Source organism: Vanellus vanellus (genome assembly GCF_965231255.1).
Source record: "Vanellus vanellus genome assembly, chromosome: 3".
NCBI classification, from domain to species: domain Eukaryota; kingdom Metazoa; phylum Chordata; class Aves; order Charadriiformes; family Charadriidae; genus Vanellus; species Vanellus vanellus.
Genome location: NC_138907.1, coordinates 104,733,086 through 104,752,473, shown reverse-complemented (window position 1 = coordinate 104,752,473; position 19,388 = coordinate 104,733,086). Strand labels below are relative to the sequence as shown.

The following is a 19,388-nucleotide window of genomic DNA, read 5'->3' as shown; positions in this document are numbered from 1 at the left end:
TTGCTCAGAAAACATGAATCATGCCCTGCAATGCAGCATGCACATCATGAACACACTGAAATAACACTGAACATCTTCTTGACCTGCCCCAAGACACATACATACAAATACAAGGCTCCTCCTTTGGGCCATGTTATGCGGGTGTATCTTCAGGGCAAGAAAACAGCCCCTGGTCACGTTTTATTTAGTAATACAAATGCAGTCTCAAGTTTCTGGGTTGCAGTAAACCCCACATTGTCTCTTCTGGGTCTTTATGGGGAAAAAAAATAGATTGTCAGCTCCCTTTTCCTGTAAGGAGTACCCAACTCCTGCTGTGCTGTAAGGCTCCTTCCAGCTCTGTGCATTCCAGGTCTCTCTGAGCTGGTCCTAGACTGCATTACAGAAGTTTGTCATAGGAAGGGATGCTCAGTGGAGGTGTTTTCTCATTCTTACAAATTACCTTTTTTGTTGAAATACTATTTACTAAAATACAGCAAACAGTTAACAAACAAGGTATCATCACAGTTTCCTAGATTATTTCTCACAAAATCATGAAAGTCAGAGACATTTTTTTATCTTTTCCTCTTTGTTTTTTTGTCAGATGGTTACCCTACAACCCACCTTTTTTCTTTATCTGACACTGCCAAGTTTGATTGTATTGTACCATCTTATAAAACAGAATAGATTTCTAATGATAAAAACATGTATGTTCTGTTTGTCAGCTGTGAAACTGGAAACATTATTGTTATGGATTAGTAAAAAGATTTACTACATTAAATGATATGCAGGATATTTTTGTCATCAAATAGAAAGTGGAAAAACATGAAACAAAAATGTATGATGTTAATAGGTAAACAAAGGATATAAAGGATATAAAATTAAGTAAAAATCAAAATATGAATTATAACTCAAGCCAGAACATATCTGTGTTCAAATAGAAATATGAATGCTATTAATTGCCAAGACAATACAATAAGAAGGGAATCTGTTTTATAACTCTGTTAGTCTTCTCAAAGCACTACTGTTATTTTAAGTATTGATCTGTTTACAAATAATCAACACAACAAAATTACAAACAATACTACACAGCTTTGAATGGAAAAAATATTTTTTAAAATTATGTCTACCAAAAATATTGTACTTTTACTTTGAAAATTATTTATCAAACTACTCAAATAATGTTAAAACCCATTTTTAAAGTTGGAGACAGAAAGTTTTCATAGGACCTGAGCATATTTTTAAGAAAAAGTGAAGAAAAAAATCTTTTATCTGTGAATAAAATCTGGGTGAACATCAAGTCTGTAAGCAGATGGTGACTATGCAAAGATTCATATATAAATGTAGAAATATATGTACATATATACATATGTATATACATGAATATTTGTATTTACATTAATTTTATTAAATAATGCAACTACTTGATTTTGTTAAACTATCCATTATTTGACAGTAATTAACTGAAAATATATCATTTCATGCAGGAGTCCTGTTTCATCAGGTGCAATAACCAAATAAGCTATCTTAATCATGGCCTCACATTGTGATGCTCAGAAGTTCACAGCAAATATGCTGCTGGAGATGCATGCATTTTTTGGTAATATAATAATTATTCTTTTTTATTAAGAGCTTATTTAGTGTGTTCCATATGCATTATTTTAAAATTTGGCAAAATTTAAGTGAAAAGTTTTCTAAATCATAGAATCATAGAATGGTTTAGGTTGGAAGGGACCTTCAAGATCATCTGCCATGGGCAGGGACACTTTTCACTTCCACTTCCACAGACCAGGTTGCTCAAGCCCCATCCACCCTGGCCTCAAACACTTCAACGGATGGGGCATCCACAACTTCCCTGGGCAACCTGCTCCAGTGTCTCACCACCCTCATAGTAAAGAATTTCTTCCTAATATCTAGTCTAAATCTACCCTCTTCCCATTTGAAGCCATTACCCCTCATCCTATCGCTACACGCCCTTGTAAAAAGTCCCTCTCCAGCCTTCTTGTAGGCCCCCTTCAGATACTGGAAAGCTGCTCTAAGGTCTCCCCAGAGTCTTCTCTTCTCCAGGCTGAACAATCCCAATGCTCTCAGCCTGTCTTCACAGCAGAGGTGCTCCAGCCCTCTGATCACTTTCGTGGCCCTCTTCTGGACCCACTCCAACAGATCCTTGTCCTTCTTACGTTGAGGGCTCCAGAGCTGGATGCAATATTCCAGCTGTGGTCTTACGAGAGTGGTAGAATCACTGTGACATTTAGGAAGGATCATCAACTAAAGTCACAAGCTCTAGGCTCATAAATCAAGCCACGCTAAAGGACATGTAGGAGTACTCATTCAAGTGTACCACTGTCCTCAGATTACTGTAGTTTAATCCTTCTCAGAGGATTTGTATGATTCTTCTTTTGAAGAAGATTAAGTTGCAGTTATAGAGGGTCATAATGTCACTGAAGGAGAGCCCTTACATAGGGATTTAAGGTAGAATACTCAGTTAAGTCTGTAGTTTAAATTTATTGTACTTTGTTAAATTTAATTTTCCTGAGCATCTCCCTGCAGACATAACTTAACAGACACTTTAAACAATAAAGCAAAAAATAAAGGGAATTCCTATTCTCAGAGTTTTATCACTAGCTCTGGTCAAAAGAACACCAATTTTTATAGCTGGATGTATCTTAAGAACAAGAACATGTTCTTTATATATTATAACAATAAATACAAGTTAAGACAAATTATTTAAAACTTTTATGCAACACTTACAGAATTAATCTTGCAGTATGCAATGTATTCTAATACACATATAAGAAAACCACAATATGGAAAATTTTGGGTAAATTTAGAGGTGTGAGAATATTAAAATCCTTTGAAATTATATGAATAAATGAAACACACTTCACATATCTATAAATACATACATATGTATTTTTAAAATTTTAAAAATGGTTGCCATAAAGACTTAACTGGAGACAAGATTTTATGTAGATTTTATGAACCCTAAAAAGATATTAGGGTTCTTCAGCTTGTCACGAGAATGTAACTTTAGTATTTTTTCATGTATCAATTTACCCCGTGTTGTTTCATAAAAAGAACTAGTAGTATGCTAACACTGTGCACATATATATACACAGAAAATTCTGTAACAGTCAGTCTGACTCAGAACCACATTATCTTCAGTCATTTGCATCCTAAATACAAAGTGTTTTATTAATTTTTTGAATTTTTTTAATTTTTTGAATATTGCAAATTTCCATTTACTTCAAATGATTAAGTTGTTCTGTCTACCTTTCAACAGCTGTATCTGCTAGGAAGCAGATTGGGATTTATTTTTCAACTGAGATTCAACTCTGATCAGTTCCATTGTTTGTTTTTCAGTGGAAGAAACAAAGTGCAAAGAAACACCTGTCAGAAGTAAACAGAATAACAGACATTGATTTTATGTCTGTGGAGCATAATTGAGCATAATGATATCAAGATCTGGTTGAAGACTCTGAAATGTGCCCTTATAAAAAAGATAGGACATTAGAAGCAGAGTTATTCAATTAATATAAATATTAAAAAACGGCATAAAATGCATTTACTTAAAAAATGTTTGGGTTTTGGATTTTTGATTTTATTGTTTTGTGAATTTAGGAGGGAGAAGAAGAGTTATGTGGTGCTACATGCTTACCCCTTTTCACTGAGCCTCTGTTGTTTGCAATTGTTTAGTAAAGGATAGTGGCATAGATGGAAATTTGATCTTACCCACTACAACCTGTTAATATAGAAATATTCAATAGAATCAACCAATTAAAGCATATGACCATGAGGTTGTGTTCCTCAAATTCATGTGTATTTTCTAGATATAATCTGTGTTTTGTCTGCCACCCCAATCATTATACAAACCTCAAAGATATTCTCCACTATTCAAAATTACTTTAAAACTGTTGTGGTAATTATCTGTAACTTAGCACGCCTTTTTTCATTCTATTAGTAGCTCAAGAAAACTCAAGGATGTTGAAAACCATAAATGCTTCTGTAGGCTTACCTGAACAGTATACTCTAAAAAGGTCAGATATATAGGAAAGCTTTCTTATCTGAAAATGATTGATAAATATCTTGTGCTGGAAATTAAATGACTGACATTTGCCCATCCACAAAACTAACCTGTACTGTATGGCACTACAAACGCTTTCATTCATACAATGTTATGGACAAACTCTTCGACACTTCTCCATAGAACCAAATAGCTTTAACATATGAAAATATTCACGTAAAATATTAAATATATTTATTGCCTGTCCTCCAAAAGCACACACTTGAATAATTCGTCTGAACTATAATACATAGGAACAAAATATAAAAAGAAAACAATATACATTAAAGAAAGAGAAAAGCTTAGAGTGAAATAGAAACTCAAAGTTTTCCTTGAATGACTGATGAGTTGTTTTCCTTCCAAGCATTACATTGTACATAATGATTTCCCTGAATGCACGTCAAGTTGCGAGAGTCCTAGAAAAGCCTAATTCCATTGATTTCTTTCAGCACAGGTTTTATGAAATCTCCAAGCTGTAACAAAGTTTTATATCAATATTGGTAGCTCAATGGCATTTATAAGCTAGTTGTGCGTTTGTAAAAAACTGCACTGATTTAAGGTTTACCAAGTACTATAGTTGTATGAAAAAAAACCCTGACATTTATCTGAGCACCTGAAATATGTTTTTGAAAGTATTTTTCGACTAGTCTCAGGAGGAAAGAAGTATCTTCTTCCAAACAACATCATAATGAAGAGCTTAAACCTTTACTGCTCAGCTGAACGTCAATACAAATTAAAGTTGTAAACTTGACATTTTCAGCTCCTTGCAGGGGCTGATATACTTCCTGACATCTCCAGGAATTCTTAGTAAATTCAAATTAAATAAAATACTCAGGATTATATCACTGAGTCACAAGATTTCTTTTATAATACTGTTGTGAACTAAAGGATAGGCTAGTGAAATAACTTGATTAGTTTATATAACCATGTAAAGGCAAGAATAAAAAGCGCATTCTAAAAAGGCTACAAAACAGATGTTCTTATACCAGTTATCAAGAAGTCTGGAAGTCAAAAGATCATATATTTTTATCAGACTGACAGGTTTACAGGCTTGAATGGGAAAAAAATATCGGGCTTAATAAAATTCTAAAATGTTCACGCCTAAAAGTTCAAGCTGACTGTCATCTGCTTCTGTGTCAGTGTGGTACAGTTCATGGGAACACAAGGACAGAAGCAGCCTAATGATCCACTTTGGATCTTAACAGCCATAAAAAACCCCTCCTTTTAGGTGTGGCACGCCCATGACATGAGTGGAATAAGCCAAACTCAAGCATATTATTCACCTTATCATTCTTTTTTTTTTGGCTGCTACTCTAGGCCCTGTCAGGAAGGTGTCCGGGGCCAGCTTCTTGTCCTGTCATCACTGTTTGATATCGTTACAAAGCATATATCATATTACCATGGTACATTATCCTGACCTGGATATGCACGGCAACAACTATGTCTATCTCATCCATATAACAGATAAAGGTAGGCCTGAACCTATATTAAGAAATGGCATAAACCTTTCTCTTGATTCAAATCTGCCTAAATATTACCTCAGATCATGAGCTGCTGGGCAAGTTTGGGCATGAGTGGTCTTCACTTGTGGTCAAAACACAATTGAAATGCAAGAGAAAAAGTAATTTTAAAAAGTGCATGATTTAAGAATTATTTTAATGAAAAACTGCCTGTTGTATCTAAAAATAGTCCCTGCTTTAACCGCTGGCCAGCAACAGATTGCAAGAAAAGTTTCCTTGTAAAAATACAATTTTAGCATGTCATTGATAGAAATATAATTTGTCTGTTGGTGGTACAAAATTAACCTGTGTCCTCAGAATGGTGGTATGCTGATATTAATATCGTTTTCATTCCCAGGATTACACTTTATGCACACTACCTCTATTTAAGTGTTGTTCTTTATGTATACAGTAATATAAAAAAAACATCGGTCAGATTTCGGAGTCATTGCATGGCAGGATTGGAATTTAAGTTAGAGCTTAGAAAAATTTCTTTTAATAACTACTTTACTCATTTAAAAGAAGTACTTTTGGGCAACCTAAACCAATTTAATCAGAGTGCTCAGAAGACACCAGGCTCTCCTCCAATGCATATTTAAAACTTATTCGGACTGAAGCAACTTCAACAAGGGAGACCAGCAACAACCTTCAGCAAGATTACTATTCAGCATGGTTATGTTATTCTCTCAGGAGGTGACATATGAGGATTTCGGATATGTGAGATATAAAGAAATACACTAAAGTCTTTCGCAACCTTACTAAATTAATAAAAAAAGATATTAAAGACATAACTAGAACTTATAATCAAGTCTTTTAATTCCTTTACTTTCTAAAAATGTCTATTAGATCTGAAAACTGTCTTAACGACAGCCTAAATCTGTTATTTTTCACTCTGAATATATTTCCTTCTCATTTTTTTTTGTTTCTGTAAAAAAACTTGAAAATTTGATCTTTAACGCAGCCTTTTCTACACAAGTAGCTACAAGTATTCACTGAGAAATGCTAGAGTTTTTTATCATGAAATCTCAGCTGTGAAATACATAGAGCCACTAATTTCTCTATGTTTACAGCACAAGACAACATCCATTTTGGTGACATTAACTAATGTATAATAGCGTATTTTGTTTTCCTTTTCTTATTTAATGAAGATGTGTGGAGTGACACCTGGTCATGCTGGCTTCAGTAAGGAAAATTGTCATAGATTACAATGGAAAGAGGATTTCAGTATAGATCCTTTGTTATACTTAGGTGTGGTATTACAATATATCTCTTTCTTCAAGGACAGAACAAATTTAATTTCTGGCCTTTTCACAGAAACTGTAGGTGCTTTCAGAGAATTTTTTCAGAAATGTATTGAACCATTCTGTTCAGATGTCTGGGGATCTGTTACAGAGAATGAAGGTCTTTCAGTTACAGTTTATATAATAGCTTTTTAATAAAAATTACCTTAGGTGCAGATTATTCTTCAGCATTTTAAATTTTTTAATATGGGTTAATAGCTTTCTGTTTTAGCAATAATAATATGGTTCTAATACGGTTTAGTTTAACATCAATGTTAAGGCTGTCTGTAGCATCTTGCATTTTACTTATTAATAATGTACTTACATATAGGTAATGTTTAAATTATTTTTGTCCTTCTAATACATGACATCTGATGATGACTTATAGGAAAAATAGAAAATACAATAGTTGCCTTGATAACACAGTAGCTGTTTATCACAGAATCACAGAATGGTCAGGGTTGGAAGGGACCTCTGGAGATCATCTATCCAACCCCCCTACCAGAGCAGGGTCACCTACAGCAGGTTGCACAGGACGGCATCCAGGCGGGTTTTGAATGTCTCCAGAGTGGGAGACTCCACCACCTCCCTGGGCAGCCTGGTCCAGTGCTCTGCCACCCTCAAAAGAAAGAAGTTCCTCCTCATGTTAAGATGGACCTTTCTATGTTCAAGTTTGTGCCCGTTACCTCTTGTCCTATCACTGGGCACCACTGAAAAAGCCTGTTCCCATCCCCCTGGCACCCTCCCTTTAAGTATTTGTAAGCATTGATAAGGTCCCCCCTCAGTCTTCTTTTCTCTAGACTAAAAAGACCCAATTCCCTCAGTCTTTCTTCATAAGAGAGATGTTCTAATCTCCCAATCATCTTTGTAGCCCTTTGCTGGACTCTCTCCAGCAGATCCCTGTCTTTCTTGAACTGTGGAGCCCAGAAGTGGACACAGTACTCCAGATATGGCCTCACCAGGGCAGAGTAGAGGGGGAGGATGACGTCCCTCGACCTGCTGGCCACACTCTTCTTCATGCACCCCAGGATGCCATTCACCTTCTTGGCCACCAGGGCACATTGCTGGCTCATGGTCATCCTGTTGTCCACCAGGACTCTCGGGTCCCTTTCCACAGAGCTGCTCTCCAGGAGGTCATCCCCCGACCTGTACTGCTGCATGGGGTTATTCCTCCCCAGGTGCAGTACCCTACACTTGCCCTTGTTGAATTTCATAAGGTTTCTCTCTGCCCAACTCTCCAGCCTGTCCAGGTCATGTTGTAAGGCAGCACAGCCTTCTGGTGTGTCAGCCACTCCTCCCAGTTTTGTGTCATCAGCAAACTTGCTGATGGTACACTCTATCCCTTCAACCATGTCATTGATGAATATATTGAACAGGACTGGCCCCAGTACTGACCCCTGAGGGACACCACTCGTTACTGACCTCCAATCAGCTTTGTCAAGTTAACAAGCTAATCTCAACATTAGTTTTATCATCCATGTTTCCGTAGCTTACCTTCAATTGCATGCAGTGATACAGGTACAGTGCTATTCCTCTATATTCAAAACTATTACTAGTAACTATTTCTTGAGGACCTATGTCTGAAATCTTTCTTGTGGATCCAACTATTGGAGACTGCACATTTTTATTCCTCAGATTGCATAGTACAGTCCAAGAAGCCTGACTAATAAGGAAGACTACAGAACTTGTCTTAAAGTAATTTATCAACTGTATTCAAAATTAAGAAATTTGAGTAATAAGAATATAGTTAGCATGTTGTTAGTAGCAGTACATATTTCTGACATTAGATGTTTCTGAAGGTATTCTGAGGCATAAGAATATGGAAAGAAATGTTCCTCCCTTAATTCCTTAGGCAAACTGTAAACACGATTAAATTTACTACTCATCTACAAAATCGGTGACGCATATCAATCCATTTACAGGCATCATTTCATGCCATTTTTAGGTGGACATACTATTGCAGGATAGGTGAATTGTATCATCAAAATGCTTCTCAATTTCATAAAGTGAGACAAAGCCCAGCTAAAGTAACAATTTTCTATAAGCTGCAATCAGTCTAAGACACATTGTAAATGTTAATATAAAAATTGTAATAGACAAAAAGTCAAGACTTATTCCGTCAGTTGTAAAATATTGCCTAAAAGGGTGAGTAGTCATGTTCTAATCCTGAGCTAAACTCAGACTTTTTGATAAAAAAGCTTCAAATAAGGATGCCCTTTACTTAGTGTCTATAGACCATGTATAAGCCATCAAAGCCTGCAGTTTGCTTTTTTTTTAGCTAACTGCAATCACAAAGACAATGTCTTTGAGGTCATGTGTCACAATATATTAACTTTCTCATTATTAAAATGAGATTCTATTTTTTGGACGGGTCCTTTGTTAAACAAAGGGGGAAAAGAATCTTTAAAGGTATCTTGTGACAGGATAAGACTACAGTTGGCCTAAAGCAGGAGATAAGTTGAGAATGCAGATGGAGAAAAGTTTTGTCAACAGTAAAAGAAGATGAGAAAATTCTAATAAAACAAATGAGAGCATTGAGGTAAAACAGAGAAAAAAAATACAATTCACCTTCTTATTCTAAAATTTACTACACTTCTGAGATTGTATACATTTCACATTTTATAATTCTATTAATTTACAAAACTACAAAAATACAGAATTACTCACAGTTGGTTGTAAAACAAGACTGAAAGCCAGAATCCAACCATCAAATGATAACAATATACTTCATAACAGAGATGCTACTACTAGTGCAAAATTCACAGTCTATACTTCAGGTGTTTTCAGAAAGTCCACAGAAGTAAGAGGTTGAACTCCATAAGTGAAATAATATATTTTCGATAAGTTAGAGAAATACAGAAACAAAACCAGATGTCTTTACATTAGAAACAACAGAAAGAGAAATGATAGCAGAAAAATAAGTCAGTGGGTAGATTTCAATTTTTGAACTTTGTCATAGAGGTACAATGAGATAAAGTTCATAATTTTTTATTGAGGAAAAAATGCAAAGTGTCAGATACGTAACTTGTGCCAATACTCTCCTTCCTCTATATACTCACTGATTCCATTTTATGTAATTCACAAATGGGTTCTATAAAGAAAATACATTGTCTTACTAAACACAGTCCCTAGAAATGACACAAGTTAAAAAGATGAAACGGTGGACGAAGGGACGAGAAGGCATGGGTTTAACTTAAATAAAGACTACGTCATTGCCCTCAGGCAACACAGCATACTTGACTTGTGCAACTGTATAGCCTGAAAGTGTTGCACAATGTTTTAAGATACTTTAATGTCTTAGCCAGAGTAATGCTATAGGCCTGGATCTGCTTTTTTACTCATAGCTCTGTAACACCACACTTGTGATAGTGTTTCAACAGCCTCTGAATGTACTTTTTCCTTGCTGTTCTCAAATTGTTATTCTCACGGCCACGGACCTGCAAATCCCAGTAGCATTGCTATGGAGGATTCTCATGGGAAGCAACTACCACCACCATGAGAACCACCCCTTCTTTCTCCCTCTCTCCTTCCTTCTTGTTTTGTAGATTTCGGTTCACATTAAAGAAAACCAAAACAAGGTGCATAAAAAAGTAGATAAGAGTAATTTAAATACTCAATAAATATTGCCCAACAATATATGTGCACAGAAACGTAACAACCTATGAATGTACAACACCACCTAATTGGCATACTTCAATCAGTACCATGAGTGGGAATAACCAATGGTGAGTTTGAGTGGGTTCCAAAGAAAAGTATATAGTACTAGGGAATAATCATGGTGAAAATATAATCCTAATCACCATCATCATTACCACCTGCTTCAATGGAGAGACCACCTGTAGAAAGAAACTGGCGTAGAGAACCAACACCAGGTTTTCTGTCTGACCACCGGGGAGTATTTTCCCTTCTTATTCCTTTCATCATCAGAGTTCGCAATATGCCATCAGCCACAGACACCGTTTATAAAAACCTGCACAGGCAAGCCTGTCTTAATGTCCTTAGTGCAATAAATGCATAGTTTACTAAACTTGAAGCTAACATCTACATAAATTTTCACTCTTTATTTTGCCATTGAAACAGTAAGGTGACTACAGGTGAAATGAAACACTTAGGGTGCATCAGTTTATGGAAAATGTCTAGGGAGAACTCCCATTCTTCTAATTAAGTTACTTTCAGTTGCTGAACAGTGAACAGTCTCTCAATGTTTTGCAGCATCTAAGGTACAAAAGTAATTTTTACGAAATTACTATCAAATAATTTTCATTAACTGTTTATTTCCTTGTCCTTAAGGTGAACTAATTAACATGGAACTCAACCAAAACTGACACCATTTGTTAATAAGCAAGAGCTCTTTCTAGCTGCAGTTCTATGCAAGCTATTAAAATGGAAAATATCAATACATGCACACATACTAACAGATACCAGGTATTTTTACTAGAATGAATCAACTTTAGAAAGTATCAAACTGAAGCTCACAAGCAAGAAAAATTAAAGATGTTTATGTTGCCAAGGCGCTCATATCTTTGATACAGAAGCAACACAAACGAGGCTAGGGTAATATAGATCATTTTTTTGGGGTTACATTTCCACAATCTTATATATCTTCTTAATTTTCACAATCGTACACAATATATCTATTGTTTTTGTTACATAGTAATTTTGACTTAGGTCTGTGAGGATTCTTGGTGAGGCATACTACTCCAATAAAGTAGCTATTATTGGGGTAACTACCCCAATAAAGTCTGCGAAAACTAACCATAATTTTCAAATAATATTCAATATAAGGAATTACACATTAGCAGAATGTAACATTTAGAAATTTTCAAATATAATAGAAATTTGTAGTTTGTATTGACCTTCAAGCAAAGAGCAGTAGAACAATAACTTTTATTTTAACTTCAGATTCTTTTGAGTTATTTTGTGGGTATTTGCAAATCCATATCTCCATTAAACATTAATTAACAATAGAGACAGTATCAAAACTCTAAATTTGTGAAAGGACTAAACACCTATTTGAAATAAATTTGTTGAGAAGTAATGAAGGAATTTACAACATGAGTTTAAAACAGTTAATTTAGTTCGTACCTTGATAAACAGCTTTGAATCCTGGTGAGCCAATGCTGTCATCAGATTGTAAATGAAGCCACATCTGGTTGCTCATGCTCACAATTAGATCAGGAACACTAGATCCAGTGAGTCTGTATGTAGGATAAATTGCAAAGTCATTTGCAGAGGCATAAATTACTACTACTACTACTAAACACAGACTTTTAACTATTAATATAACATTTAGGCCTATTTACAATATGTTACCCTAGTGTTCTGATCAGTTGGGTTTTTTTGATAAAATTAACTATTCTATATGGACTAGAACAACGTGAAGTCTTAGAAAAAAAAAACATTTTGAATGACTACGTTCAATTTAACAATGATTAAATGTTTTTAATAAAGCTGTTCCTACCTAAAGCTTTTATTAAATAATTAAGCTATTAGAGATGTGAGGGACTGTAAGAGTTAAATAGCTTTTGCTTGTTTGTATTAGTATTGCTTTTTTTGCATGCTCTTTGAAAGTGAAGGAAGCTGGTTTACATGCCTTTGTCCAGAACTCACTAGAACCTCATCTACTCTATTCAAATAACTCACAATGATCTCTTAAATTTAAGGGGAAAACACTATTTTTCATACAGTAATGTGTGATAACTATGTGTATACACATATAAAGCAAGCTGGTGAATCCCACCACAAAACCTTAGAGTTTCTCCGTAATATCCTTGGTACATCTATAATTCTGGTATCTTAATGCAAAAAGGTGTGTGAAAAAATGATTAAGAGAAAAAAATATCTGTGTAGATTACTTCTTAATGGTGAAAAATGCTTACCACATAATCAGGTTCCAGTACTGTATCTGAACAACTGTTCAGATCTTTGTGACAGCTATACAGTCTTTCAAACGGTAGTGGGAAGTCACACATAAAAAGTGGCTGCAGAATATCTCTGTCTAAGCTGGTATCAGACATGAAACAAAAAACATCACTAGAAGAGGACATCTGCCTTGAACTCCACAGAGAGCTCTTCATATCAGAAGCTTTGGGGGTGAAAACTACAAGGAACTGCACTAACTGTAGTTGACATAAGGAAATAGTAATGATTTTATGTCTTTCATTTATATAGATTCTATTTTGCACAAATGGGTCATGTGCTAAAGTGTCTGCCTTTCTTCCAATTCTCAGCCTTGCATATGATAAACAATTGTGAGATAAAAGAAATAACGTGCCAAACTGACACCAAAGTGTCCCAAAAGTAGAATTTCTCAAGCAAGAAGCTATAAAGAAAACAGAAACCAGTATTTGGATTCTTCCACAAACATATTATTTAAATATAACCAATAAGATATTAATACTATTGCAACTTAAACGAAGAAATATAATAAAAGGAGAGGCTGAGCAGAAACAAGGTGAGGACTGAGGAACCATGCAGCAAGCTACAGGAATCTTTTCTGTCTTGCATCTAAGATCTCATCCATCAAGGTTATGAACAAGAAGCTGTACATCCTGTATCTAAAATGTTTTGGTTTCTTACTCTGATATATTTAAAAAAAACTTAAAAAAAAGATTCCCATCTAAGTGTAACAGACTGGAGTCTTACTAATTACTATTGCCTGTGCACCAAGACAAGAACTGCTGCTGTAATGGCTGAGTGTGTTCTCATATGGTCTAGAAGATTTTTGGTTATGACCTGGTAGTAAGTAGCTGACAGTATTATGATACTATAGGTGCAGAAAAGAAGGTGCAAAAACTTAAAGCTGTTATAGCTCAGCATATGCAAACACAAACAGAACTTAATTTGGATAAGTAAGGAAGTTGATAAGATACAGTGACACATAGCCAAGTTGTTCAGTTTGACCTGTGTTAATAGTAAGAATGAAAATAAAACAGCTACTTGGTCTGAAAATTTGAGGTGCTTGCCAAACTACTTAGGAACTGTACAGGTTCAAAAAGATCCCAGGTTATAGCGAAAATAATTAATAGAGTCTTGCTGATAAAATAATAATTGTTGATAAAGTTGTGAGATTCATTTAAATGAATAATAAAGGTAGCCTATAAAAGGAAGATACCTCACCAGACAGTGAGTTACATAAACAAAAGTAATGTAGGAGATGCCTGCAGAAATAGATATATGCAGAAAGAAAGGTTGAAGAGTATATACAAATTTTAGGGATCACCTTTTGAAGCCATAGCAATAACCATTAATTTCTGACCTATCTTTCCAGCTAAAACGCTTAACCAAAATACCAGGCCAGAAGTGTTAAGCCATATTGTGTATTCTGCACTTTGCTATCAACAAAAGTTTGAAGGTATTTAGCAATGAAGAAAAATTCACTAATGTCTCTTGACAACAGTGGAGATCTACTGGAAGACAACTGGAAACCTGTTGGTTTTCCTGCAAGAATTTCTCAATGGATATTCAGATGTGTAAACCTATTGCCTAACCAAGTAACAAGTGTTTAAATGGCTCTGTTTATATACAGTAACCTGATTCATGTATGAGACCTACATTGATAATTTCTGTACACAGATAAGATGCACTCTAAAATTCTAAGTCTTTATGAGCAGTATGGGGTACTTTTACTGTATATAAATATCTAGGTATCATGGAAATAAAATAAAAATAAATTTTTAAAAAAGCAAATAAAAAATAAACGAAAACAGAATAAGGTGTAATCACATCACACAGCTGGAGTTTTTTCCATCATAAAAATAATCCAATAGATGGTTTGGGGTTTTTTTTAAACTTGTTTCCCAGTGAAACGATAACTATACATTCACACTACCCTTCCATTTGACCCTTAGTTTTCTCCGCAACATAACTTCAATTGATTAATTAATATTAACCAAATTTGTCAGAGGAAGGAAATAATAAAGATATCTAAATTCCTACAGGCTTAATGAAAATTATAGACTTGATAAGAGAGAGACTCAAGTTCAGGAAGTCATCCTTCAGCTTAATGTCATCTCCCTTCAAAATGCCAAAGGTCTATCCATAGATGGTATATATGAACCAGTGAAAACACACGCCATTGTTTGCTCAGGTTCATGTCTAGAAGATATAGGAAAAGAGCCAAGGCTGTTGGAAGGAAAATGGAAGCAAAGGAAAGGGGAGGAAAAAAAAAAAAAAAACAAACAAAACAAAACAAAGAAAAGCAAAAAGGAAACAAAAAATCCCCCAGAAATCAATAAAGAGCAGAATAGAGGGTTTTGTTGTTGTAAGTTTTGGTTTGTTTAGGTTTTTTGTTTGTTTGTTTTTGTTTTTATTAAGGGTCCCCAGAGAATACCCCTGTATATAGAACTATGTCCTTCAACTAAGAGGATGGCAGATAGGGTGGATCAAATGTTTAGGGAATGGAGGTCTGTCTGACAACATGTGCTGTTGCTGACTCAAAGTTTGTCCCAATGTGTAACCATCTTAAGATCAGATTGTTTGGAAGTCCAGGAACAGAGACTTGGAGACCAGCCATTCAGACAGACTGGCTGGTGCTAAACTAATTTCATGTGGAGATGCATAATCCTCGGTTATCCTTATGTGAAAGAAGTTAAAAATGTTGAGGCAATTGATGCAACTGATGAATTAACGGAAGTCAAACTCAAGCCAAGCTTTTCAGTCCTCTGAACAGACTCCCAGGTCAGAAAAGACAACTGTGAGAGAAAGAAACTTTTTGCACCAGTTCGCCCGCTCATCTTCATTATCCAAATGAAACCAGATCCAGGCTTTTAAGAATAGTAACCAGGACCGGAACTCCTGTTTGCTTCTATATAGTTCAGGATACATAAGCAGCACAAAATGGTCTCAATAAATACTTGAATTCAAAATGTTGATGACGCAAGCATGGCACCGAATTATGAGTATGGTCATAAAAATAATAATACACTATTAATAAAATTATAGAAAGTATGGGATTAAAAAGACATATGTTGAATCCCTAAAATATTTTATTGCTGTTTCAAACAAATAAACAAGAAAAAAAATCTTCCGCTATTGTGATGAGTTGAGAATGAGAAGCCTGACTTGTTTATGAAAGAGGCTGAGGTTTGGATTTTGGGCTTGAGATGTAATTTTCAGGGGCCTGAAATCAATTTTTAAAGTACATAACAAAACAAATATTTTCATTATGCTTTTTTCCCCTCTTATGACTTCATCAAAGAAAAATTCCAGTGTGCACTTGTCATCTACGTATATGTATTCAAATACCTCTACTACAATATCTATTTCCTAAAAATCTTAACTACTCAATAATCTTCAATTTGAAAAGAAAGTAATACTTTAAATTAAGGATATTCCACGTAAATGTGAAAAAGCTTTGAGTCCTTTCTTCATTTTCTTTTCTTTTTCTTGTTCTTTTAATGTGCAGAATATCTCAAATATATGTGTTCTGGAGGCATTAGAACAATGAAGTAAGCTGAATGAAGCACAGCATTCAAAATTAAATAAATCTGCTTTTGTGACATTAAAATACTGTATAAAACAAAAATTACTTTTAAAATTCAATCATGAACACTTCTTGAGTTTTCAATATACGAACATATTTTCCTTCCAAGTAAATCCCTTTTCATTGTTCATCCAGGTTTACTTGTCCTTTTAAACAAAGTTTTACAGTATTGTTCTGTCCTTCAAAGATGCCAAGTCACCTTGTGTGCAATAAGCATGCCATTTGTGTGCTTAATTGCAACCATATTACAAACTAAAGCTCTGAAGGTTTGGCTGTTAAAGCTGTGATAGTAAGTGTCACCAAAAATCCCTAATTTTACTTGGCTTTGTATTTTTCTTTTTATACTACTAATGTCATCTACTTAGCTAATCACCAGAGAAAGACTCCAACATAGTATCAAAAAACAAACAAACAAAAAACCCAAACCTAATTTCTCTCCTAGATTTTACAACTTCTATAAATTCAGAAGGAAGATTTTTTTAAGTAATGTGAAATAAAATAAGTTACTAGGAAGTCAGATTAAATAATGTTTGAGATCTATAAAAAGGCGGCCTGTTTTTTTCCCAGTTATGAAAGGGTAGGTTGTTTTCCAAGCCTCCAGTAAGTTTCCAAACTGTGTGACTAGAAGAAAAGGATAAGGATTTACTAAAAAAACATTTCTTTGTCATGGACGCTTGTCTGTGTACTGAAATACATGACATAAGCAGCTGGAGTTGAACAACTAATTTGCAATTTCTTCTATGTATCAGGAAAAAAAAAATAAAAGCAAGTTTCTATACAAGAAGAGTTAAAAGATTCATGTTTTAGGGGAATCATTTCAAAAAAGGAAATTAAGTTTTAATGTAACTGCTGCAAGAAAAATATACATCATAGCATTTGAAGGCAAAGCAGACTTTCTAAAGCAATGTGTTCATTTAATTTACAAGAATTTAAGAACACAAAACAGGCCATTGCAGAAAACATTCTGACTGGTAATCTTCACCTCACACATGATTATCGTTAGTGAATTATTTTATAAGGGTAGTCACTAGCTGTTAGCCAAATTCTGTTAAATATGAGAAATAACTGCATTTAAAACTTTATTGCCTAAACGTATCTAGATTAATTTTCAGTAAGTTGTATTGCTGTATTTCCAGATCTAACAATCTCAGCATACATATCCCATAAAATGATACTGCTAGATTTTCAACAAGTAAGGCTTACAGACAAAGCAGTTTTTAAAAATTAATTAATTAAGCTGTTGATGATAAGATTTTCCAAAAATGGAATTATAAATACTAATATTAGACTGCTTTAATGAACTAAAACCTAACATATCCCTACTCAAAATGCCAACTACACTGTCATGGAAATGCATTAAATTGATTTGAAATAATTTGCTCTTCATCACAGTATATTGTTTGTTGTATCATCTTAGTGCTATTTTACATGAACTTAAAAGCCTTTTTCTAATTATTTTTCCATTTACTTCCAAAAATCAAATTTGAGCTGGATAGTCTCTATTTTTTTCTCCTTTTTAAAAATCAGTATCCCTTCCTATTCCTCTCTAGCTGTAGTGCTAGTTTGAGGTTACACAGATAATTGCTAATGGCTGAGAGTTTGGACACTATAGAAAGCTTGTGCTAGGACTTATCATTTATGTATCATGATCTTTGTGATCTCCCTCAATCTTCTTCCCATCAACTATTTAAAGGTCCCCTGCTTACTGACCTGCCATTAGCCCATTTCCAATGTTCATCGGATGGTTGGCTTATAAACATCCCAGCATAACTGAGCTCGTTGTAAAGTTTGAGTACTAAGTTTACAATAAAGCACCCAGAAGTAGCTACTACCTCGAGGGCTTTAGCTGCTGAGAGCTGAAAAATTTTGCGTGGGGCTGAGGCTTGTGTGTTCAGACATGACAATTTTATATGGAGGGGAAAGGTCACTTAGAAAGTAGGTTTGGATCTAGAAATGCATTTATTTCTGCCTGTGTAGTTCAAACTAAATTCTAAAAGCTGTGAAGCTTTAGAATCAAATGTGTGAGTTTCTACAGTGATATTTGCAGAATTTCTGCAGAAATGCTGGCATTTAAGCTGCCAACAGAAACTTGCTCAGCATGAGAAAAGCTATATTAATTTTTAAGAGATCCTGAGAAATTATAAATTAAATCTAGCCTGAAAAGTTTTTGCTATAAGCTGCTTCATTCCCCTGAGATGAATAAAAAACTGCAAGGTGCTGCTCAAACCTCATTAAATACAATAGCAGTTATTAAAACCATCTAATAGAAAATTTTGGTAAGAAAATCACCTTGACATTTAGTTATGAGCTTTCTCATGATAATGTAGTCTACAAAAGGACTTAGTGTTTTATGAGGAAAGTTACTTTGCATCCACAGAATAGCTTTCTCAAAAGCAAGTGAAAAGGTGCATATCTATGATGTGGTTTAAATGCAATGTATTTCATGATGCGTGATATAATCCCGTGCTTAAAAAGCACAAAACCAGTGTCACAACAGAAATTCAGATCCATTACTAATTATTGTGACACTGGTTTCATACTTGGGTCTTCCTGTATTTCCACTGTATTAATCATTTACTTTCTCAAATGATTTTCAGGGTAATGCTAATGAGCAAGTATTGCAACCCAAAAGGCAGATAAATTTAGTTGCATAGACCTCATTTTAATCAAAGATACAATTAATAGTAAAGATGGAATGGCAAACACTGTAATCCTAAGTGATACACTATAGAGTAATAAGGATAAAACAGTTGTTATTTTAGTCAAACGTCATACTGAAGGAGGGGTTAGAAGAACTACTGCACGTCTCTAGTGAGAACATTGTACTAGTGCTAGAAATGTCAATGTCAGATTCTGAAGTGGACGTCTGGCACAGAGATCTTCAAAATGTTATTAAAGTGAAAAACAGTTATAGGAGGTGATGTGATTATAGGGACCTGCCTTCTTAAGATCACAAAAATAGCAATTAATATGAGCTAAGACTATTTTATATTTTTTTAACTTTATTTTTTAGGAAGTCGTGGAAAATAAATGTGGAGTATGTAGTCATGGGCTAAATCGCTTCAAATAGAAAGATAAAAAAAAGT

General features: G+C 34.6%; 1 protein-coding gene across 1 annotated transcript in view; it reads right to left on the bottom strand.

Annotated features, from left to right (window-relative positions):
- CSMD1 (CUB and Sushi multiple domains 1) overlaps positions 1 to 19,388 on the bottom strand; it is a gene marked incomplete at both ends in the record, with an annotated part of 1,228,645 nt that overhangs the window by 326,782 nt on the left and 882,475 nt on the right. Inside the window, one exon of the mRNA XM_082481062.1 lies at positions 11,904 to 12,016. Within this exon, the coding sequence (XP_082337188.1) occupies positions 11,904 to 12,016 (113 nt within the window). The remainder of the gene's footprint in view (positions 1 to 11,903; positions 12,017 to 19,388) is intronic.